Source organism: Microcaecilia unicolor, chromosome 10 (genome assembly GCF_901765095.1).
Source record: "Microcaecilia unicolor chromosome 10, aMicUni1.1, whole genome shotgun sequence".
NCBI lineage: Eukaryota > Metazoa > Chordata > Amphibia > Gymnophiona > Siphonopidae > Microcaecilia > Microcaecilia unicolor.
In genome coordinates this window covers 212,851,819-212,877,014 of record NC_044040.1, presented here as the reverse complement: position 1 = coordinate 212,877,014, position 25,196 = coordinate 212,851,819, and the positions used below count along the sequence as shown (strand labels likewise).

Sequence of the window (25,196 nt, the reverse complement as noted above, 5' to 3'; positions counted from 1 at the left end):
AGCAGGGTGGACTTCAAAGAATGCACATCATTCTTCAACAGGGGGGTTCGTTGTATAACTGCCCACCTTTGTATAGGCGCCTACATTCCTTTATAGAATGCTAGAGTTAACTGGAGATATATGTGCATATGCACTTAGACAAGAATACTCCACCAGCTATCCAGTTGGGACACCTTTGTGATTTCTCAGTATGCAAATGAACATGCAGATCACCGGTCAAGTCAATACTATTCCTCACAATACTAACCCATTCCAGTGCTGTTCAGGACTGGCTCAGCCTGTCCCTGCCACCTCCTGCGTAGTCTCTACCTATGACTACAACCACCCCAGCAGGGTCCAGGAGTCTACCCTGAGTGTGATGGAATGGACTAAACCCTAAATGGTCTTCCGATCGTCACTTTGAGGTGATGCCTCTTGTCTAGGGGACCTATTTCCCAGTGGTGGGGTGTACACCCTCACAGCAGGTACAGGGGCATTCATTAAAGGTGCGTGCAGTATTACCGAATGCTGGGGATCTGCACCTTACTTATACGTCATTGCACCCAAAGTTTTGTGTCCAAAATCGGCTCTAAGCGTGCCATGCAGATTTTTTTCAGCACCCTTTACTAAATCTAGTCCAAAATGCAGCCTTTTCCTCAGAGGGTCACTGTTTTTTTTTATTTGCTGAAGAAGAGAATAGTAAAAGCCTCTTCTGAAGATCAGACCCCTGGAGTGTTTTTGTCAGCCAAGGATGGCTTGGAGTAAATTGCAGCTTTCTCTTCTGGGCTGACAGGGCTGCTTTGCAGTAATTGTTGTTTGTCTTTCTGGTTCCTGTTTGCAGGGTGAGGAATCTCAAGCTGACAGCCTCTATTTTGTTGTTTTAAAGATGAATGCAGCCCGGCTGTGATCCATCTAATTCAATTAATGAAGCCTCCTTCAGCTTTTCTTTGTATCACTCAGCTAAGCCTCTATTGTGAGATGCTGAGTGTGTTCTGGCACTGCATTGATGGATTATGAGAAATTTGACTTTTTTTTTTAATGCATTTTTTTGACCCACTGGTTTTCTCCTGCCTCCTTTAAGCTCTAGGTCAATCAGAAATGACCTTGGTTGGTCTGTTGCGCTAGGAGCAATTGGAGTCATGTCCTTAGCCACAAGAATATAGGATCCGATACTCAGACCGCAGGAAGGAGCCTGCCTAATTCCCGCAGTTGGCGGTCAGCCTGGATATTCAATGCTGGGCTGTTTCCGATGACCGGCACTGAATATCCAGTTTATTTTTGGGTGGTTTAAACTTAAGGGGATCTTTTACAAAGGCACACTTAGCATTTTTAGCGCTCATTAAATGCTAGAGACGCCCATAGAAATATACGGGTGTCTGTAGCGTTTAACGCATGCTTATTTTTAGCGTGCACTAAAACCGCTAGCGCGCCTTTGTACAATGACCCCTAAGTTAATATTCAGATAGCCAGTTAAATTTAAACCAGCCAAAGATATTCCAGCTATTTACACAGCCCAATGTGGACACTTACAATAGGCAGCTATGCGCTAAAAATTTGGGAATAGCTGGTTATCTCCTAGCTGGTAACCGGAAATATTCAGCGGGGTTTAGCCAGTTATCCCACACTGAATCTTGCCAGATAGCCAGTTAAGTACCATTTAACAGGCCAGGGTGCCGTTCCTGACCATTTAAATGGTTTTGACTATCTGGGAGATAGACTGTAGCTCACTCACTCATGAATCCTGAGCATGACCAGTAGGTGTCACTGCTGAGCAATGACTGAGACCCTCCCTCTCTTTGACCCTGTAGTGCTGTGTGTGATTGCTTCTTTTGCAGCGTTCTTGGGCTCATCTGGCCCGATGGGCAGAAAGAACCAGCTTAGGAATTGAGCACTGCCGCTGAACCACAAGGCCAGCGCGTGTTTTATTTTTAAGCTATGTTTCTAGTGACAAGAATAATCGAATCCCATCTCTTAAAACACTGTTGAGGATTAAAATGCTGCTTGTTTGAATGCAGTGCTGTAATACAATGCGACATACCCTCAGAACACTGGCTTTTGGAAATCACCCTTGTTATGTACAAGCATGCAAAGGAAAGTTAGTATTTCAAAGTATGGAATTGGGACAGATATTTATTTGGTCCTGCTTAAACAGATACATGTATGCAAATAATTGCTGAATATCACTTCTGTCTGGTGAAATCTAAGCCATGGCCCGAGGAGATGTCCAGGCAAGAGTGTTCTGTGTTCATGGATGACCCCTTTAGAGTACTGACCTCATGATGTCCAGTTATGGGTCTTTACTGGATCATTCCGGGAGAGATGGTGTTGGGGGTGATCATGACTCTAGAGTTTAATTACCCAAAACTCAGGGGCATGAAAGATAATTGAGGAGGTGGCAGGCTAAAAATTTGCCTGGGACGTCTAATACCCTTGGACTGGTCCTGGATCAGTGAGTTATTACGCTTTTTTTTTCTTATGCCCAGTGTTGAGGAGTGAAAGTTGGTAAAGAACAGCAATAGAGTAACAGTGTGCTGGATAGAGAGGCTTCATTGGAATAGCAGTGTCAGGAAAATCTTGATTACCATATTATCATATTACTGGTTATTGCATTAAGTAACAGGAACTCTATCCCGAGGATAGTGAATGTTATGTGTTTTAGTCTCCGGTGGTGATTGGGTTTTGTTAATAAAGAGGACCGTGAGTTTTTTTTTAGATCAATTGGTTTTCCTCACATAAGTGTGAGGTTTTTTTTTACTTGATCTGTTTTCTCCTGTTTCCTCTTTACATTGGGACCTATGATATTACTCTACTCCTATTATATATAGGGTTATGATAAACATTGTTGATGTTCACCCTATGAGGAGCTTTGAGGTTCCCTTTTGACTAAGAAATTTGAATTTTTGAATTCTCCAATCACTGTGAGAGACATACAAATAGTGTACAATATATTTTCAAACTATTGTTAGGTTGACTGATTAAGTAACAGGAATCATATTTTATTCCCCTACTCTGTCTATGGGAAGAGAGCAGTTAGTGTAGGGTTGGTATGATACTAGTTTGCTATTCACGTGTTCAATAGCAAATCTGCAATGGTACCAGAACTGACTACTTTGGTGATTTGGGATTTTCAGAGACAGGGGACAGAGTATGGGGAGCAATGCTTTAGTTACAGGCTGCCTGCATTTTCTTAGTGGAATTCCTTTCTCTCTCTTCCTCTCTCTTTTCCTCTCACAGTTTTGCATGTCTGATATATGCAAATAATTCTTTTTCCTTGTTTGCAAAACACCTTCGGGATCAGAGCTGTGCAGCCTAGTTTCCACTGGCAACTGTATGATATATAGGGATACAGCATCCTAACAGTTGCATGGATTCTATACATGAGTCTTTGTAGGTTATGACACTTTTTGAAGGGCCAACAAAGAAAGATGCTTATGTGAGCTTCTACGAACTCACAGGCCCCGTATTTGATATCTGAGGAAGGGCTACATATGCTTAAAAAAGCTACATATTGACTACAGCTTCCTTATGATTGGCCCTAAATCTCATATTGGGCTTCCTAAATTTTGCTCCTGGTCTCATTTCTGCTGATCAAGTTGACCCAGATTGCAGTGGCGTACCAAGGGGGGGGGACGGTGGGGGCGGTCCGCCCCGGGTGCACGCCGCTGGGGGGTGCCGTGGCGCGCGAGCCTGCTCTGAGTTTGCTGACTTTGCGCGTTCGCTGCAGCTCCCTCTGCCCTGGAACAGGTTACTTCCTGTTCCGGGTCAGAGAGAGCTGCAGCGAACGCGCGAAGTCAGGGAACTCTGAGCAGGCGCGCGCTGCGGTACCCCCCCCCCAGAGGTGTGCACCCGGGGGGGGGGTCCGCGCTGCATCGGGGGGGGGTGCTGCATCCGGTTTGGTGGGGCGCCGCCCCGGGTGTCCGCCCCCCTAGGAATGCCACTGCCAGATTGGACTCCCCTCCCCCCCCGGCTGCATACATGGACTTCTAGTTCTGGTTTTCCCAAGAGATGCAGGGACTACAACTCCCTGCATGCAACGGGAATGGACTGTCGTTTGCAACAACATAGGAAAAGTCATGTCCTTGCATGCCGTCAACAAACAAAAACGAGCAGAAAAACATGACATTTGTGTTTTTTTTCATTTGATGAACATAGTGTGCAGTGATTTCAAACATTGCACACTTTTTTCTTAAAAGGCTACACACTTAGGGCGTCTTTTACTAAAGTGCGCGCTCACATTTTTAGCGGTACACTAAAATTGTGGCATGCTAAACGTTAGAGACGCCCACTGTCTCTAACGTTAGCAAGCCCACAATTTTAGTGTGCACCAAAAACATGAGTGCGCTTAGTAAAAGACCCTCTAGATGACCTTGCTCCCGTATGAGAAAATGGCCGAGAAACACAAGTGAAATAAAAATTCCCCAATAGACCATGAGAAACAACACAAAATGAACGTTTTTCGGCTGCCCATCCCTAGTATGCAATGGAGTAAAAAACAAAAGTGGAATTGATGAGACCAACTAAGCAGAAGTGGAGTCAGTTGGAATTCTACAATCCTTTTAAGGGGCTCCAGGGTACCAGGCACATTCGCCTGCACCCACCCTGATCCCGAAGGTGTTCTTCTAGTTATGAATCTTGCACCTCTTCATCTGCTCTTCCTTTTCTCTGGTTCCTCTTTACAGTCTCCTTCGGCCTGCTTCAGGAGCGAACTGCTGGAGCCAAGGGGAAACGCTCCGAAACCGAGTGACAGCAATCCTAAAACATTCCACACCCCCAAACCAATCAGTCTATCCATAAACAAGACCTCTTTTTTTTCTTATCTCATTTTTTTCAATTTCGAGTCTCAAAACGTAGGACTTGAAACTTCGTGTGGAACGAAGGAAAACCGCACAGTGCTGAGACTCTTCTAACCATAGGTCGCATTCTCAGAAAGTAATTTTTAAAATTGTTGTTTACATCTTGCGTAAGCCCTGGTCGCGCAGACTCATGTTTGCTTTGTGAATACGAGCAGTGACCACTGTAATAACAGCCCTTTTGCCAGCAGCTGACCTCCCATTGATCGTAGAGTTAATTTTGTGGCAGATGGGTGAAGGAGCCCCATGGACTTCTTGCAGTTTGATGTTTTATCATATCTATTTTTTTTACCCCCCCCCCCCCCCCCCTTCATGTTGCGCATGATGCATGATAGCCACGGCCACACACGCTGCACAAGTGTACACACTGAAGTTTACGGTCAGCGGATAAGGTGCAGCAATTTTTCTGAGTGGCTGAAACCATACACGCAACAAGATGCACCACATTGAAAGAAACCGCCATAGCTGCAACTCAAATCGCTTCTGTAAAAAAAAACATAAAATAAAATAAGGAGCCATTCTCGTGAGAATACTTTTTCTAAGAGACTCAGGATGCTGCTGCATATTTTTCTGTTTGATTTTTGTTTTCTCTTGAGAGTTGGGAATCATAAAAGAACACTGTCTTGTAAGATTTTTGAAAAATGGTTTTGTTTGTCAAGTGTCTTCTGTTTTCTTTTTCTTTCTTTCTTTCCCGGCACAGGCAGCTCCTTGTGACTCTGGGCAAGTCACTAACCCTCCATTGCCCCATGTAAGCCGCATTGAGCCTGCCATGAGTGGGAAAGGGCGGGGTAACATGTAACAAAAAAAAAATAGATACTATTGGACATTCTACATGGAATGTTGCTACTATTGGAGATTCTACATGGAATGGTTGCTATTCCACTAGCAACATTCCATGTAGAAGGCTGCGAAGGCCTCTGTTTCTGTGAGTCTGACGTCCTGCACGTACGTGCAGGACGTCAGACTCACAGAAGCAGAAGCCTGCGCGGCCACATTGGTGATCCGCAAGGGCTGACTTCTACATGGAATGTTGCTAGTGGAATAGTGGAATAGCAGCAGTGGAGGAGGCCTAGTGGTTAGGGTGGTGGACTTTGGTCCTGGGCAACTGAGTTTGATTCCCACTTCAGGCAAAGGCAGCTCCTTGTGACTCTGGGCAAGTCACTTAACCCTCCATTGCCCCATGTAAGCCGCATTGAGCCTGCCATGAGTGGGAAAGCGCAGGGTACAAATGTAACAAAAATAAAATAGATACTATTGGACATTCTACATGGAATGTTGCTACTATTGGAGATTCTACTTGGAATTTGCTATTCCACTAGCAACATTCCATGTAGAAGCCTGCGTGGCCACATTGGTGATCCGCAAGGGCTGACTTCTACATGGAATGTTGCTAGTGGAATAGTGGAATAGCAGCAGTGGAGGAGTGGCCTAGTGGTTAGGGTGGCGGACTTTGGTCCTGGGGAACTGAGTTGGATTCCCACTTCAGGCACAGGCAGCTCCTTGTGACTCTGGGCAAGTCACTTAACCCTCCATTGCCCCATGTAAGCCGCATTGAGCCTGCATGAGTGGGAAAGCGCGGGGTAACAATGTAACAAAAAAAAAAATAGATACTATTGGACATTCTACATGGAATGTTGCTACTATTGGAGATTCTACATGGAATGTTGCTATTCCACTAGCAACATTCCATGTAAAGGCTGCGCAGGCTTCTGTTTCTGTGAGTCTGACGTCCTGCACGTATGTGCAGGACGTCAGACTCACAGAAGCAGAAGCCTGCGCGGCCACATTGGTGATCCGCAAGGGCTGACTTCTACATGGAATGTTGCTAGTGGAATAGTGGAATAGCAGCAGTGGAGGAGTGGCCTAGTGGTTAGGGTGGTGGACTTTGGTCCTGGGCAACTGAGTTTGATTCCCACTTCAGGCAAAGGCAGCTCCTTGTGACTCTGGGCAAGTCACTTAACCCTCCATTGCCCCATGTAAGCCGCATTGAGCCTGCCATGAGTGGGAAAGCGCGGGGTACAAATGTAACAAAAAAAAAGTGTCTTCTGTTTTCTTTCTTTCTTTCTCTTTTTGTGAACTTAGCAATGACTTGTGTGAGCGGGACTCAATTTTCAAACATCTTTTTTTTTTTTTTGCAAAAGAGTGTTTAATTTTTCTGTTTAAAAAAAACTCAAAAAGAGTTTTTATGATGAGCCATTTTTGGTAGAGTGAATCGAATGAGCCAAGGTGAAAGAAATGCTGATTATGTGTTCAGAGAGAATGTGGGTTGTGTTACAGAGGTGACTGCAGGACAGATTCAATGAGAAATACATTCGTGATAGGATTATGGACTTTTCTGGAGGGATTTGGGATGAGATTTGCATCCTTTGAGTCCCCTAAAGCCCCACCCAAATCCATAACCTTAACACCACAATGTCTTCCAAGAAGCTCTCCAAAACCCTCTCTTAAAACCTTTGTAGCTTAAATGTGCTTCTGCCCTAGCAGTTAAATGCAAAAAAAATCATGGGTTTAACTTTTGTATTCTTAGACTTCCTGCTTTGTTGAACTTTTCAAACCTTTGCTCTCTTGAGTTTCACAGTTTACCGCAAAAAAAACTATGATTGTATTTTAAGAGCAAAGAAGATTGCCTTTCCCTGTGTTTAACACAGAGAAACTTGTTTTTTTTTTTGTTTTGTTACCAAGGTTGCTATAATGTGAATGTGTGAATTTAATTGTCAATAAATATATGTTTCTTTTTCATCCTAGCTCATGGTAGACTATTTCTTTCTGTGCCTTGTCTTTTGCTTCGGCGGGTTCTTTTGCTAAATGCTACCGGTACAGGAATGGCAGTATTGCGGAAAAAACAGACGCTTGCATAGCCCTGTCTGTCTGTCCAGCTATGCAGGAAGTGAGGCGAAGAGCCTTTCTCTTTTGATAGCTTTTAGATTATTACAAAGCTTTGTGGTTAGGAAGACAGGGCTGCTGGGGTTGAACTAAGGGGCCTTTTAACTAAGATGTGTAAAGCTGTTAGGGGTCCTTTTACCAAGGTGCACTGAAAAACGATTCTGCACGTGTAGGGTTACCATATGTTCGGATTTTCCCGGAATGTCCTCTTTCTGAGGCCATATCCGGACGGGTTTTGCCAGTCCGCCTGTTTGTCTGGATTTCTGAACGGGCGGGTGGGCGGCGGGCCTATCCTAGCCTCCCTTCCCTTACTTACTATCTACTGCTGCCTGGTGGTCTAGTGACCTCTTCGGGGCAGGAAAGAGCCCCATCTTTCTTGCCCAGAGCGCTGCCCTTGCCCTGCATCCTGTTGCTGTGACGGTCTCGGGATCAAAATGGCCATTGAGAGTTGATGCAGGCCTCGCGAGACTTCAACTGTCGGCGGCCATTTTGAATCCGAGACCATCACAGCGACAGGATGCAGGGCAAGGACAGAGCTCCGGGCAGGAAAGAGGGGCTCTTTCCTGCCCCGAAGAGGTCACCAGACCACCAGGGCTGTAGATAGTAGGTAAGGGGAGGGAGGGGAGGTGACGGGGGGGCAGGGGAGGGGACTATGTGACCTGGGGGAGGGGAGGGAATATGTGACAGGAGTGGGGTGAGGATGCGAAAGGGGTGGGGCATGGATGGGCAGGGGGTGGGACATGTGCCCTTTTTTTGAGAGGACAAAATATGGTAACCCTATGCGCAGACCCAGACACGTGTCTACACTATCGCAGGGCACTTTTCAGTGCACCTTAGTAAAGGACCTTTTTAACATTTTTGCTGAAAATAGACGTGCGACAAAATGAAAATCACCGCGCGTCCATTTTGGGTCTGAGACCTTACTGCCATTGACCTAGCGGTGAAGTCTCACGCGGTAACTGGGCGGTAATGACCTACACGTGTCAAATGCCACTTGATGCACATTATGCACATCTGAACTTAATGGATGCGGGCCGAAAATGAAATGACCGCAAGAGCCATGCAGTAGCCGGGTGGTCACTCCATTTTGGTGCATGTTAGTTGCGCGTAGATGCTTACGCAGCTTAGTAAAAGGGCCCCTTTGCAGATTTGCAACACACTAATGGCTACCACACAAGGGCAAACTGTCAACGCCATGTCATGGCAGTTAGCGCATGAACATTTGCGTTCTGGGCAGGCAGTAGGTAGAGACCTCATGTTACAACTGGCGCATAGTAATTAACTGGAATTCTTACTGTTAGACTGGGACCACTTACTATCTCTGATTTAGGAGGTGCTAAGTACCTTTGCACTGGCTGACAAAAAAAGTTTATGTACACTATGATTCTTTCAGTGTGGTAATTGCTGAGGATATGCTGGGCACATCCCCAAAGACCACTTATGCGGTAGATTTTGCATGGTTACCTTCCAAGATGACAGTAAAATAAGAAAAGGCAGAGAGGGGGGGGGGGGGATTCTATTAATGGCACCCAAAGAGGAAGATCTGGGCTACTGTTAGTACATTGGGTTTTGACCTTGGCAACCTGGGTTCAATTCCCACTGCAGCTCCGTGTTCTTGGGCAAGTCACTTAACCCTTCAAGGCCCAGGTCCCAAAACTTAGATTGTGAGCCCTCTAGGTATAGAGATAGTACCTGCAATAATGTATACGTAATAGCACTAGAGAAATGATTAGTAGTATTGGTATTCTGGAAAGGATGCTCTGCACAGCACGTTTTTTGTTATAGAATACTAGTTTAGGGTTGATCTTACGCCTAAATTTGGGAATGGCACTTACACCTGCTGAAATCTGGTGTAAATGCTGGCATGCAAGTACATATTATAAGGGCAAACCAAAACAGTGGGATCTGGGAAAGGCAGGGGTGCTCATTGCCAGAGGATGTGGTAACAGCAGTTAGCATATCTGGGTTTACAAATTCGGCCAAAGCTTCTGGAGGAAAGGTCCGTAGTCTGTTATGGAGATGGACATGGGGAAAGCCACTGCTTGCCCAGGAATTGGTAGCTTGCTACTCTTAGGGATTCTGGAATCTTGCTACTCTTTAGGATTCTGGAATCTTGTTCCTCTTTGGGATTCCGGAATCTTGTTACTCTTTGGGATTCCGGAATGTTGCTACTCTTGGGATTCCGGAATGTTGCTACGCTTGGCTTTGGGATTCCACCAGTTACTTGTGAACTGGATTGGCCACTGTTGGAAACAGGATACTGGGCTAAATGAACCATTGGACTGACCCAGTATTGCTATTCTTATGTTCTTACATGCAACAATTCTCAAAATCCATTAGCAGTTCGCAGATGAAACTTCCACTAGGAGGTAATTCTAGATATAGCTACCCTATGCATTTCATAAGCACTGACAAGTAGACGTTATATGTAAATAATAAGGTAGCTCCTAAGTGCTACAGCACATAACTGCAGGGGGAATGAACATGAGGAGAGCATGGGAAAGCTGGAGGTGTGGCTTCAAGTGATATGTGCAACTTATAGAACGCCATCGGTTTCACGTGTCGCTTAGAACTAGATTCAGTAACTGACACCAAAACTAACTGTGCAGAGCAGTATTTTATAACGGCGCTCCAAATTGGGGTCATTTATAAAATATTGCTTACAGCCGATTTTCACACCCATCTTTGCGTGCGAGGTTTTACACCAACAGAAACCTGGTTCAAATCCTGGTGCATAAGTTAGGCATGGATATGTGCCTCTTTAGTGAATGCCCCCCCTGCCCATGCCCACGCCCCCTTTTGAGTGCGCTTGTAAGATTTGCATGTAGATCTCTATAGACTATTGCATAGCAAGATGCGTGTGCAAATCCAAATTGTTCTCGATTGAAGCCCATAATTATTAGCACCCAATTATTGGCACTAAGTGGCTCGTTAGCCAATTTAGGGCACACACATCTGAAGATAGTGCACAGTTTTGCACGTGGAAATTTGCATGCCATGTCTAGAATCTAGGGATTGGTGCATGGAGGTGAGCCCATGAAACGGCGTAAACGGACACACCTCAACAGAGCTGTTCCCATGCCAACTTATGCTAGTATTCTATGGCACTATCTTGGTGCACAGATGCCCTTCTAGAATTGGCACTGAACACTCAGCACTAGCTCACTTAAACGGAGGCACCGATTTATCGAGTTGCTTCCATAATGAAAAGAGAAGTGGTGATTTCATAGTGTCGATATCAGCCACTTGTAATTGATAATGCTAACCCAACAAAAAGTGACAAAAAATGCAAGCAACCCAATGGCCACAGTGCGTCATGAGAACCCACCGCAATTCCATTAAAATCGACAGAGTCAGACAGGTGACTGGGATGTACTTAATCGCTGGCTCTAGGATAATCTAGGATAACACATATTATCATGTCATCTAGATAGGTTTGTTGCTCTGTCACAAAATACACCCACAATTAGTTATTTATTTGTCCATTTACTTGCATCAAAATGGGTAAAAAAAAAAAATATATATATAATAAATAAATAATGCAAGTGAAAATAAAAAACACATACAAAAAATATCCAAATGGGAGGGAATGAATTATCATAACATTAAAACTTTGATAAGACCTTGTTTGAAAACACTGGAAAGGAATTGTTTTCAAGACGTCAGTCATTCAACGAGTTCATAAAGGTACAAAAAAAATCACATTAATTTGGCAGGTTATAACATTTTTCAAATAGCCATATTTTCAAGCCAACTTTGAATTTTGTATATGAGGACTCCTGTCTCAACTCTAAAGAAAGCCAAATTCCAAGAAGTTAAGGCTGAATTTTGAGATATGTCCAATCAGGCTCCAGACAATGAGGGTGGTCAATAGATGAGACTGGACAGTCCAGTTCTAGCAGCATCAGGTTACACTCCCTATGGGAGTCTAACTAGAGGTCAGGGGTCAATCAATTTCCTGAGCAGGCAGATTAGCTGGGCCACAGGATACTATTCATCAGCAGGTAGAAAACTGATTGTACTGTGGAGACTGTGTATTTTCACTGTGCCGGCGTCTGCTGCATAGACACTGAATGCTTTAGACCACGTGGCATGAATTCTGCCTGCAAGGTTTTCTCTGTAATTGGTCTACACAAAACCACCGTAAATAAAAACCTTTAGAAAACTCAGTGTAAAGCACTGTAATAGCAAATAATCCCCTGGATAGGGCATTCATGATCTCTGAAAACCCCATCCAGCTGTTATTACTGCCTAAATATTGTCTGCAGCCTGTCTGGTTCCATTTAACTCTTTCCTTCCCTGTATCAACCCTGCTAACTTTGGCTTGTAATGTGCTGCAGACCTTGAGATTCAGGTGGCGGCCGCAGGGGTGCCTGCAGCATCTTACTGGTTCCAGCAAACAGACTGTTAAGTAAGTGTCAGAAGCCTTATTACACCTTTGTCACCACTATTCCGACCATTCAGAAGAAAATTAAACAGCACTCGCATATCTAACCTGAAATAAAAACTGTTTCAGAAGTACAAAATTGCACCTACTAAGGTGGAGCATTGAAATAGGTCTAGGAGTAGAAAGGTAGATACCCTTTACAGGGTTTTATCAAGGGAATACCCACAGGTGTATCTCAGCGGGGGAAGGGAAGGCATCTCAAGGTTGGAATTAGCAAGAAAAATGTTAGTTAGTTAACAATATGGTTGGATTGTTCATTTATTGGTCTAATCATCTGTTGATAATGAATGTGACTATGTTGCAGCCATAATAACGAGCCTTGCTGGGCAGACTGGATGGACTGTGTAGGTCTTTATCTGTTATCATTTACTATGTAAATGGTCAGAAGGGGACCAAAGACCCTATTGACCATGATTACTGCCCAAAAGTCACAGCGCCCAACTGAAAGTAAAGAGAATCCCAGCCTATCAACCTGGCAGTTTCAGGTGCTTGATGCTTCATAACGTCTGAAGTCCAAAAAAAGGTTCTCCATCACTTGGGACGACTTTGAACCTAAACCAAGATGATGGCATTTTGATCTCTGTCGGCAGTGGCATTACAGTGGAATAGACCCTTTGGCTGTCAACCTGTGCCACCCAGTTAACGTTTCATCACATGTTGAATCATGTCATTGCTTTCGGCCCTTAGTTTGGCCTTTGCTAACCAGTTTCCAGGTATTCTGCCGGATTCTATATATCGTGCTTAGTGTTCCACGCCTAAATCTAAGCGTATTCCATAACAATGCGCGTAACTTAATTGACTTAACAAGCCAATCGGCGTTCTTAACAGCACTTAGCAAGCAATAATTGGCGATAATTAGAATTTACACGCATAACTCGCTAAGCGTTAGCTGTAATGAACTGCCCTAAATTTTAAAGTGCGCAGTTCAAAAGGGGCATGACTATGGGCGGGGAAATGGGCATTTCATGGGCGTTCCCAAATTTACGCAAGTTGTTATAGAATATGGCCTAGTCTGCATAAACCTACCTGCAGGGATTCACACACATTTTCTTTGGTATAAATGGAGTTTTAGGTGCTGGGCTAGCGTACTCTGCGCCTAAATCTTATAGAATACTCTTAGGCTAAAAATGATTTCCACACGGATTTTCCAGGCGCCATATACAGAATCCCCCATTGTGTCTAAGTCTCAAGTTAGGTTGTTACATCAAATGTTATCTACAGTTGCCAAATGCTCTTTCTGCAGAAAAGCAGACTAGGTTGTGGCTTTGAAAGACTGGAGCTTGTCACCCTGGTTTACATATTGGGAAATACGACTCTATCAGGGCCAATTCAATCTGTGTTGCCTTTAAAATGTTATATATTTTTTTAAATCACAAGAGTTAAATTCTATGAAAACATTGGCGGAAGAGCCCAAACCCCCTCTGCCGTGAACAGAATCACATGCTAAGTCCCCAAATACCTCTCACATTCAGATAGTAGTAATTTTGATGTCTAGTGTTCAGACTAGGATTTGAATTTTGGATTTAAGTCTTCAGCTTTCCAAACCATGAGAGTTACAATTCAGAGATAGGCGAAAAGGGAATTCTCCGCCCCAGAGATGGCATTGCTGCTAGAATTCACACTTGACCAGAAGGTGAGCTCCACGTTAATCCTGGTTGAGCTAATCCTGACCAGGAAGGCATCTCCACCCTTGGATTAGTTACTGTCAGTGGCGTAGCCACAGGTGGGCCTGGGTGGGCCGGGGCCCACTCACTTAGGGCTCCGGCCCACCCAACAGTAGCACACGTTTAGCGGTAGCTGGTGGGGATCTCAAGCTCGGCCAGCTGAAGATTTCCCCCTGATGGTAACGAAAACGCTACTCTCCACGATACTGGCACCTGCGCATGCTCTGTTTTCAGCGCATGCCTGCTATAGACTGCCAAGGTGGAAAGAAGCATTTCCCCGCCAGCTGAGGTATTTTTTTGGGTGGTGGTTGGGATGGTGGAGAACACTTGGTGCCCTCCCACTTCTTGCCTAGGTCCAACCAAAATCTGTTGTCTGGCTACGCCCCTGGTTACTGTGGCTTAAATATATAGTAAGTACTAATTTGACATAGGACACCCTAAGGGGTCCTTTTACTAAGCTGCGGTAAAAGGGGGCCTGCGCTAGCATCAGCACATGTTTTTCACGTGCGCCAAGGCCCCCTTTTACCGCAGCGGGTAAAAGGCTGTCCGTGAAACACCTACCGCGTGGCCATTCGTAGGGGAGCCCTTAACGCCACCCATTGAGATGGTGATAAGGGCTCCCGAGCTAACCCGACGGTAACCGCTGCCGATTACCGCTGGTTGAGTTCTGACGCTACAAAATAGGATAGATTTTTGCAGTACTGAAAATGGCATGCGCTAGGAGTGGGAACTACCGCCGGGCTCCTGATTGGCACGGTAAGCCTGCAGTGGACTTAGTAAAAGGACCCCTACGTTAGGTGCAAATTAGACAAGGATAAGTAGAATTTGGGGGTTAGTGTGTGCCAGGGGCGTAGCCAGACTTGCGTGGGAGGGGGCACATTTTAGCCCCCCTGCCGCCGCCCCCTCCCGCCGCCATTGTCGCCCCCCTCTCTGCCGACCCCCCTCCCCCGCGAACCCTCCCCCCGCCGCCTACCTTCCGTTTTGCTGGCGGGGGACCCCACTCCCCGCCAGCCGACGTCCTCTCCCGTAGAACGCAGCGGCACTCTCTGGCAGAGAAAAGTCTTCTTCCTTGCATGCTAACGTCTTGCACGTTGTGCGTGCAGGACGTCAGCATGCAAGGAAGAAGACTTTTCTCTGCCAGTGCCGCTGCGTTCTACGGGAGAGGACATCGGCTGGCGGGGAGTGGGGCCCCCCGCCAGCAAAATGGAAGGTAGGCGGGGGCGGGTTCGCCGGGAGGGGGTCCCCACTGAAATCTACGGGGGCCCAGGCCCCTCAGGCCCCACATAGCTACGCCACTGGTGTGTGCTATTGATTAGCATGCACTAAATGAATTAGTGCACCTTGGTAAAAGAGTCCTTAGTATGACTTTTGAAAATACATTAGTCTTTTTTGCTCGCATACCCATGTAAATGTATTATAAAATATCTGGGTATTAAGTATGTTTTCTTTGTACCGAATCAGTTAAAAGAGTTCATAGATCTGAAAAGGATAGTCAAGTACAGCAGAAGTATATAACAGGTGGTTATTAAAGGGCATTAGGTCTATTCTTCTATATTATTTCTTATTTGATTCCCCGAATTTTCTTTTCCCCTCCCTCCAGTGGCGTAGCGAGGGGGGCTGCCACCCGGGGCGAGGCGGTTCGCCGTTGCACCCCCCCCCCCGGATGCAGCACGATGACATACCCCCCCCTCGGTGCATCGACACCCCCCCGACCCAGTGCCCACCCTCTTCCGTCCAACCAGCTCCCTACCTTAAAAAAAATATCGGAATTCGAAGCGAGGCGCAGCGCCTCGCGCCGCACGTAAAAAAAATGTGCAGCGTCTCATCGTGCCTTCCCTTGCTCTGTCTGTCCCGCCCTCCGCTGACGCAACTTCCTATTTCCGCAAGGGTGGGACAGACAGAGCGAGAGAGGCCTGATGAGACGCTGCACATTTCTTTATGTGCAGGTGCGAGGCGCTGCGCCTCGCTTCAGATTCCGATATTTTTTTAAAAGTAGGGGGAGCTGGTTGGACGGAGGAGGGTGGGCACTGGGGGGGGTGTCGATGTGCCGAGGGGGGAGCTGGCAGGAAGCACCCCCCCCCGAGCTGACACCTGGGGCGGACCGCCCTTCCCGCCCCCCTTGCTACGCCACTGCCTCCCTCCATTATTGTGGTCTAAGGAAGACACAGACTGAGTTAATTTGAATGCCTTAGTTTCTCATCAAGAGATTATATTTGTTTTATATACTACTCACTTATGTATCTTGTATTGCCTGTAACAAGATTAATGCTTGTGTAATGTTAAAATGCATAAATAAGTAATTAAAAAGAAAATACATTAGTCCAACCTTCATTAGGAAACTCCCTTAGTAAATGTTACTTCCTGAATGACATCATTTTGAAAACAGGGATCATCAGTTTTCACAGCACCTGTCAATAAGAGTAATACTTTTTTTAGGGTTATTTGGAAAATGTTGGGGGCTCCCGTTTTTTCTGGACATCGTGTAGAGTACTAGCTGAGCACCCTAATTTTACATGCCTCAGTTTCACCACCCTTTATGGTTATCAATAGAAATCAAACAAAATAAAACATGGAAAAGAAAATGAGATGATACCTTTTTTATTGGACATAACTTAATACATTTCTTGATTAGCTTTCGAAGGTTGCCCTTCTTCCTCAGATCGGAAATAAGCAAATGTGTTAACAGATAGTATATATAAGAGAAACATCAAAGCATTACTTTGACAGTCTGACAGAGTGGGAGGGTGGGGGTATGCATGGGGACATCAAAGCATTTCATTGATATTCCAACAGGATGGGTGTTGGTAGGTGAGAGGAGGGTAACTCTGTTCTCTTATATATCTATCTGCTACCACATTTGCTTATTTCCGATCTGACGAAGAAGGGCAACCTTCGAAAGCTAATCAAGAAATGTATTAAGTTATGTCCAATAAAAAAGGTATCATCTTATTTTCTTTCCCATGTTTTATTTTGTTTGATTTCTATTGATAACCTTTAAGAGTGGACTAACACGGCTACCACACCTCTCTACCACCCTTTATGGAAATGATCCCCTAGGTAAGAGGAATTCTAAAGTCCATATACCAGTCTGATATTTGAACACAGCAGAAAACGATTCCACATTTCTCTTGAACTCATGTCCCAGTGTTAAAACAGATTAACTAATCCAGAGCTGCCCACCACAGCTGGGGTGTCCCCTCCCCTTACCCCCTGTGCCATCTCTTCCCACAAAGGCCAAAAGCTTTGTGGAAGAAAACGGATCCAAGAACTGGTTCTTGAATTCTTTTTTGCTACAATTTCTTGAGTAAATTCTTCAAAATGAAGAAAATGATCGGAAAGGGTTTTTTTTTTTAAGTAATAGCATGCAAACATACCCTTCATTAACAGAGACTTCTCCCCAGGACTGTTAGTGTAATAACAGCAGTGCAATATTGGAAGGAATATTTAATAGGAATGTGCATGTGGTTTTTTTTTTTTGTTTTGTTTTTTAAATTTTTTATAATTTTAATTACAAAAATCAAGGATCCCCTTGTTCAGAAATACAGGTGAAAATAATACATAACTCCAAACATACATATCATAAATTTTAAAGTAACTAAGCTAATAGGCAAAGAGAACTCTCTAAATTTAGAGTATAATTATATCCATGTTATATTATAAACCTTTCTTAGACCTCAAATTATAAATGAAGGGGGAAAAAGAATCAGAGAAGTGTATACTAGCAAACATAAATTAAAGGCATAGGCTGCACTTATTCCAAGATACATTATTTCAGCTGTTTGATTCTACAAACGTTTTAAGTTGTTCCGGTGAAAAGAAAGTGTATTTAGTTTGACCTAAATTAACTACACATTTACAGGGATAAGCGAGAAAAAAGGAAGCACCTAAATCTATAGTCTTTTGTTTTAAGGCAAGAAACATCTTCCTTTTTTGTTGAGTTGATTTAGTGACGTCAGGGTATATCCATACTTTAGAGCCACAGAATTGAGCTTTAGAGTTTCGAAAGTAGAGTCTTAGAATAGTATTATAATCTTGCTCAAACACCATAGAAACAATCACAGTAGCTCTATTCATTATAACATCTGAAGATCTTTTTAAGTCCGCAATATCCTTTTCAGGTCCTTGTACTCCTCCTCTAGGTTTAGGAATAAAATATATCTTATTTACCGGTGGGGTTGCCTCAGCAGGAATATTCAAAATTTCTGACAAATATCTATGAAAGGTATCTATTAGAGTTACCCCAGCGATAATAGGAAAATTCAAAAAACGGAGATTAAGGCGCCTGTTGAAGTTCTCTATTTGTTCTATTTTCCGTCTTATGTCCATAGAATCCTTGCTAGCCAAAATTTTAAAGGCATTTAGTGTTTCCACTTCTTTTTGCAAAGATTGTACTTGAGTAGTTAATTCGCCTTTAACAGAGTCTACAGTTTTTTTCAAATCTTCAAATTTAACATTTAGATTGAGCATGTGCATGTGTTTTAAATAACGTTGTTTTTAATCAAAAATAGCAACAAAAACCAAGAAATTTTTTTTTTTTTTGGGGGGGGGTGTTCTGTATTGTCAACCTTGTACTCTGTTGGGCAATGGGGTGCAGTATTTGAGCGGTAGTATTTACTATTGTAAATACTGCCCTAAAACGAAAAATAATAATACAAAACCCCTAAACATATCATAAATAACATGGAAAACAAGACAAAATGAAAATGTTTGATCTGCATGCCGCTAATGTTTAATAGTGAATTCCATGATTCTCTTCTCTTTCAGATCCTCTCTTCAGGCACAATCCTCTTTTGGGTCCAATTCCCCACCTCTCAGCAAGATGAACGGTATAAACAAGCTGCCCTCTGTCAGCCAGCTGATGAACCCCCAGCAACGCAATGCCCTGACCCCCACTGTCATCCCAGATGGCATGGGAGCAAACAGTAAGGGATCCCTTTCTAACCCTCTCTTATTCCCGTGAAGTGCATGACATCCCCTTAAGCTGTAAATTTGTGTGTAAATATATTGTGGTCAAGAAACAGACTATAGTCACATAAACTAATCAATAGTCAGTAAATATCGTTCACAAAAGATAGTTCTAAATATAATATTATATGGACCTTCGAATGGTAACCATTCAATATTCACATATAGCTCACACTGTTTAGCATACAAAGGTTATGCCTCCACTCCTCATCGATTCAAAATGTTTTTATTCATTTCTCGATATTCCAACAATTCTAATAGTGTCCATTGAAATGTCTTTAAATTGTTATGAAAATTTGATATTCCAAAATACTAATAGTATTCATTGAATTTTTTTTTTTAATGTGTATGAAAATTAAGTTTTATGTATTTTCATTAAAATTTTCAATGGACACTATTAGAATTTTGGAATATTGAGAACTGAATTTAAAAAATTTGGACCAATGAGGAGTGGAACAATGCTTACCGTCTGATGGTCCATATATATTGTATTTAGAACTATCTTTTGTGACTGATATGTTATCAATAGAAATCAAACAAAATAAAACATGGAAAAGAAAATAAGATGATACCTTTTTTATTGGACATGACTTAATACATTTCTTGATTAGCTTTCGAAGGTTGCCCTTCTTCGTCAGATCGGAAATAAGCAAATGTGCTAGCTGACAGTGTATATAAGTGAAAACATTCAAGCATTACTATGACAGTAAAATAGATACCATTGGAGATTCTACATGGAATGTTGCTACTATTGGAGATTCTACATGGAATGTTGCTATTCCACTAGCAACATTCCATGTAGAAGGCTGCGAAGGCTTCTGTTTCTGTGAGTCTGACGTCCTGCACGTACGTGCAGGACGTCAGACTCACAGAAGCAGAAGCCTGCGTGGCCACATTGGTGATCTACAAGGGCCGACTTCTACATGGAATGTTGCTAGTGGAATAGCAACATTCCATGTAGAATCTATAGAAATCAAAGAAAATAAAACATGGAAAAGAAAATAAGATACCTTTTTTTATGGACATAACTTAATACATTTCTTGATTAGCTTTCGAAGGTTGCCCTTCTTCGTCAGATCGGAAATAAGCAAATGTGCTAGCTGACAGTGTATATAAGTGAAAACATTCAAGCATTACTGTGACATCCTCTACTTAAGGTGACTGATATGTAAATTAATGCCTGGGATTGACACTGACATGGATAGGACAGCCATCCTATGAGCCTCTCGTAGCATAGTTATCATTTATCCGCAGGGGTAATGCACAGGAGAGCACGAACAGAAGGGCTGCAGTACTAAAATGAGGATGGGTCAATTGATTCAAAAGCAAACTGTATGTCAATGAGGGGGCGATGGATTTGCTGGCTTGAATAATCAGTCAACCAGAAATGGATAAAAGTACAATAAATATTTATTCAAATGTGATAGCTACAAAAACATGATACACAACCAACCAAAACAGGTCACAGACAATGCACATCTAAGGAGCTGATGTGGTCTCCAAAGCTCATTCAGATTCTCCCCAGATGGTCTTTACATAACATTATATAACATCAAGATTTAATTCCACTGTTACCTTCATGGTTCTAAGGGCGACTAAAATGATAGCGGGGATGGGACGACTTCCCTATGGAGAAAGACTAAGGAGGCTAGGGCTTTTCAGCTTGGAGAAGAGATGGCTGAGGGGAGACACGATAGAGGATATAAAATAATGAGTGGAGAACAGGTGGATGTGAAGCGTCTGTTCACGCTTTCCAAAAATACTAGGACTAGAGGGCATGCGATGAAACTACAGTGTAGTAAATTTAAAACAAATCGGAGAAAATGTTTTGTCACCCAACGCGTAATTAAACTCTGGAATTCATTGCCGGAGAACGTGGTGAAGGCGGTTAGCTTGGCAGAGTTTAAAAGGGGTTAGACGGTTTCCTAAAAGACAAGTCCATAAACCGCTACTAAATTGGACTGGGAAAAATCCACAATTCGAGAATAACATGTATAGAATGTTTGTACTTTTGGGAAGCTCGCCAGGTGCCCTTGGCCTGGATTGGCCGCTGTCATGGATAGGATGCTGGGCTCGATGGACCCTTGGTCTTTTCCCAGTGTGGCATTACTTATGTACTACAAAAAAGCCAGCACAGTATCTGGATTACACAGTAGAAAATATATATATTTTTTTAAACTGAGAACATTTATGTCACTATTCCTTATTCCAGTCAACAGTATATACAGTATATTATATTTCTTCACCAACTATATGCTTCAATGTTATTCAAAAAATTCTTCAGCAGTCAATATCTTCTTATAACATTATATACATTTATAGAATGCCTCAGTGATGTCTGTCGTCCACCACCCTCAGGCTTTATGTGGCGACAAATATTAACATCAACCTCTTCATTGGCCTGATTTTCTATTTTACAGGCTATTTAAACTATAGTTTATAGAAACTTTTACACTTACCGTAGTTATTCTGTCGGACTCGGGGGTATCACTGCCCGACATGCATGTTTTCTACTATGGTAGAGCTGGTGCTAGGAAGACTACGGGGGGGGGGGGGTAGGTCCTTGAGACAGCTGCCGTTGCAAGCGAAACATGCATGTCGGGCAGTGATACCCCCGAGTCCGACAGAATAACTACGGTGTGTAAAAGTTTCTATAAACTATAGTTTAAATAGCCTGTAAAGAGAAAATCAGGCCAATGAAGAGGTTGATGTTAATATTTGTCGCCACATAAAGCCTGAGTGGGGTGGACGACGGACATCACTGAGGCATTCTATAAAGTATATAAATGTTTATAAGAAGATATTGACTGCTGAGAATTTTTTGAATACATTGAAGCATATAGTTGGTGAAGAAATATAATATATATACTGTTGACTGGACACTGGCATTGTGAGCGATATATCTTGACCAGTCTAATTGTCATTTGAAGTGGCCAATTATTGAGTGTGGGACTATTCCTTATTCAGCACATAACTATAAAAGAGGATAGTTTTAATCTTCCTTCTAAAATCCAAATAGCTGTGAGAGATCCATAAAACCTACCTACATTTTTTTCATTCTTTGTTTGCCTTCGATAGTAGGGAAACTGTTTGGGTCCAGTAAAGGTCATCACAGCCTGCAACGAAATCCAGTCTATAGAAACCTACTTGAAAAGCAAATGCTTAATGAATTCTGGCACAGCCATTACAATGGTCAAAGTCAACAACTCCGAGAAACCTTTTATATTTCTCTAAAAGAAAAATAGGATTTGGGTTTTATCCACCAGATGTGCAGATAGACTTACCTCCTAATTCTATATTTATACCACAAGTTAGTCACCAATTAGACACAACTTTAGGTGCTCAGACGGACGTTAGACACCCAAATGGAGGGGAGGGGGGAAAATGGCAAAATAGATGTCTAACTGCCACATGGGTGCTATTCTATAAAGTAGCGAGTAAGGGCGGTGGTGGAATCATCAAGCGGTGTTCGGGCCATAATGTACATTATTCGGTCCATAATGTGCGTTATTTGGATCTAACACAACTTGACTTAAAATACTGTGGTGATATTTAAGTTGCTTTGGGTTAGTTAGTAATGATATGCAAAATATGCAAATACATGTTTTGCATCTAATTACTATGAGACTTGTGAACTCCCCTGATCCTCAGAGGACCCCCATCCGAGACCACCAATGCACCTTTCAGATGGGGGAGGGGGAGTAGGGGGCTTCAACACTTGAGGGGGCTTGAGTGAGGGGCCGGAAGTTTGGGGGACCCTGAGCTAGTGGCTTGGGAGCATCAGGCAGCTGTTCTATGGCCCGATGTTCCCAGGCCATGGGAATAATGCAGCATTGTTCCTCGAAGGCAGGATTCTGCAACCTGCGGTACCGGAATACTGCAGGCTACTGAGTCCTGTGTGGAATCAAGGGGCAGTAAAGGGCAATCTTTACTGCATCTTGATGAATCCCCCCCTTAGTGCTTTGGGCATTGACGGGTCACACACTTAGGTACTAATGTATAGAATACTGTAAGTTTAGACGCCAAAAAAAGCCAACAGGATGCTAGGAATTATTAGGAGAGGGATGCAAATAAGACCAAAATATTATAATGCCTCTGTATTGCTCTGTGGTGCAACCTCACCTTGAGTATTGCATTCAATCCTTTTTTCACCGTATCTCAGAAAGATATAGTGGAATTAGAAAGAAAAGCGCCCAAAATGATAAAAGGGATGGAACTCCTCTCGTATGAGGAAAGGCTAAAGAGGTTAGGGCTCTTCAGCTTGGAAAAGAGACGGCTGAGGTGGGATATGATTGAGGTCTACAAAATCCTGAGTGGTGTGGAGTAGGTGGAGATGATTGATTTTTCAGTCTTCCAAAAAGTACAAAGACCAGGGGACACTCAATGAAATTACATGGAAATACTTTTAAAACAAATAGGAGGAAATATTTTTTTCACTCAAAGAATAGTTAAGCTCCGGAACTCGTTGCCAGAGGTTGTGGTAACAGCAGTTAGCGTATCTGGGTCTAAAAAAGGTTTGGACAAGTTCCTGGAGGAAAAATCCATAGTCTGTTATTGAGATGAACATGGGGGAAGCCACTGCTTGCTCTTAGATTGGTAGCATGGAATGTTGTTACTCTTTGGGATTCTGAATGAAATGTTGCTACTCTGAGATTCTACATGGAATGCTGCTACTAATTGGGATTCCGGAATGTTGCTACTCTTTGGGTTTCTGTCAGGTACTTGTGACCTGGATTGGCCACTGTTGGAAACAGGATACTGGGCAGATGGACCATTGGTCTGACCCAATATGGCTATTCTTATGTTCTTATGTACTTGGTGTAAATATGGTGCCTAAATGCTGGCATCCAAATGTAAACTTAGGCTCTATTCTGGGCACCCAGACGCTATTACAGAATACTATCTTAGCGCACAGATTTTGGGTATCTAACTTTAAGTGCCCATTATAGATTAACCCCAATTATGGTTTAAATTATACATTTAGCCTTCTGCTCTGCAGACCTTTGTACAAGAAACAAACAAAAAAAATCTGGTTTAATATAACACATAAAATCATACTACACAACCAATATGATTTCTCATACATTTTCCTTTTTTTATTACATTTGTACCCCGCACTTTCCCACTCATGGCAGGCTCAATGCAGCAGGTAATGGAGGGTTAAGTGACTTGCCTAGAGTCACAAGGAGCTGCTTGTGCCAGGAATTGAACTCAGTTCCTCAGGACCAAAGTCCACCACCCTAACCACTAGGCCACTTATACATGTTGCAATAAGTTGCATCTGGTAAGATTCCTTGTCTGAAATGGTTGTACATTTCTTTTAAGTAGCTTTTGATAAACTAGAAAACCAGTTATCATAGATGTCAGAGGGTTGGTTGCTTAATTTTAGAAGAGTTTCAGGAACTCGATGAGAAAAACCAAGAATGAAAACCCATAAATGATTGAATGTGTCAATGTGCATGAGAATATGTCCTAAGGCTTCGTGATAACTCTGTTTAAATGTAACACAAAACTGCTGAAAGCGAGGAATGAGTTTGGTGGAGATAACTTGGACCTTGGGATTCTTTTCTCTTCCAGTTCCCCTGATGGGCACCCATATGCCAATGACCAATGATCTCAATGGACTGAGCCCTACTCAGACACTGCCCCCCTCCTTGTCAGTGCCATCAACATCACACTGCACTCCTCCCCCTCCATACCCTACAGACTGCAGCATCTCCAGGTACGTGCCCTCGGAAAACTAACATTGGGAAGGGAGAAGGTGTGGATGGGCACAGGCTTGAGGACGATAGTGTAGTTTGGTCTTGTAGAGTCAGAGTTTCTGAAGAGACACAACTTGGACTTCAGTCTTTTGTTCTGCCAAAAGGCCAGGGTTTGCATATTTTGTATGTTTACTTTCATAATTATCCTACCCGAACAGAAAAATTTTAACAATCACAGAATAAGCCTTGCATAGACTGTGATAGTCTTTCCAGTCCTTATCATCTTTCTACAAAACAAGGATCACTGTCAAACTATTTATATAATATTTGGGTGCACATATTAATTGAAACAGTCCTTTAAGAAACTAAGGGGCCCTTTTACTAAGCTGCATAAGCATTCTGAGCACGCCCAGTGCATGCCAAAATGGATTTACCACCCAAATACCACGTAGCTCTTGCAGTAATTTCATTTTTGGCGCGCCTCCAATACGCGCGTCTGAAAAATATTTTTTTCTTTTCGGGCGCACGTAATGGATGCAAACCAAGTGGCATTTGACATGCGTAGCTCATTACCGCCTGGATTCTTTACCGCTAGGACAATGTCTGGTGGTAAGGTCTCAGACCCAAAATGGATGCACGGCAATTTTGATTTTGCCTCATGTCCATTTTGGCAAAAAAGGCCTTTTTTACAGGCGCGCTAAAAAAA

At 43.2% G+C, this 25,196-nt stretch overlaps 1 protein-coding gene across 7 annotated transcripts in view; it reads left to right on the top strand.

The window, feature by feature from the left end:
- Positions 1-25,196, top strand: part of TP63 (tumor protein p63) — a 198,806-nt gene that overhangs the window by 149,200 nt on the left and 24,410 nt on the right. For 5 of the 7 annotated variants that reach the window (XR_003943501.1, XM_030215589.1, XM_030215588.1 and 2 more), the window contains exons 10-11: positions 18,588-18,745; positions 24,366-24,510. Coding sequence is in view for 6 of the 7 variants with exons in the window: in XM_030215589.1 (XP_030071449.1) it covers positions 18,588-18,745; positions 24,366-24,510 (303 nt within the window). In the remaining variant the exon portion in view is untranslated. Of the gene's footprint in view, positions 1-4,658; positions 5,551-18,587; positions 18,746-24,365; positions 24,511-25,196 lie in introns of those variants that run through there. The other 2 variants (XM_030215593.1, XM_030215592.1) reach the window with 1 other exon arrangement.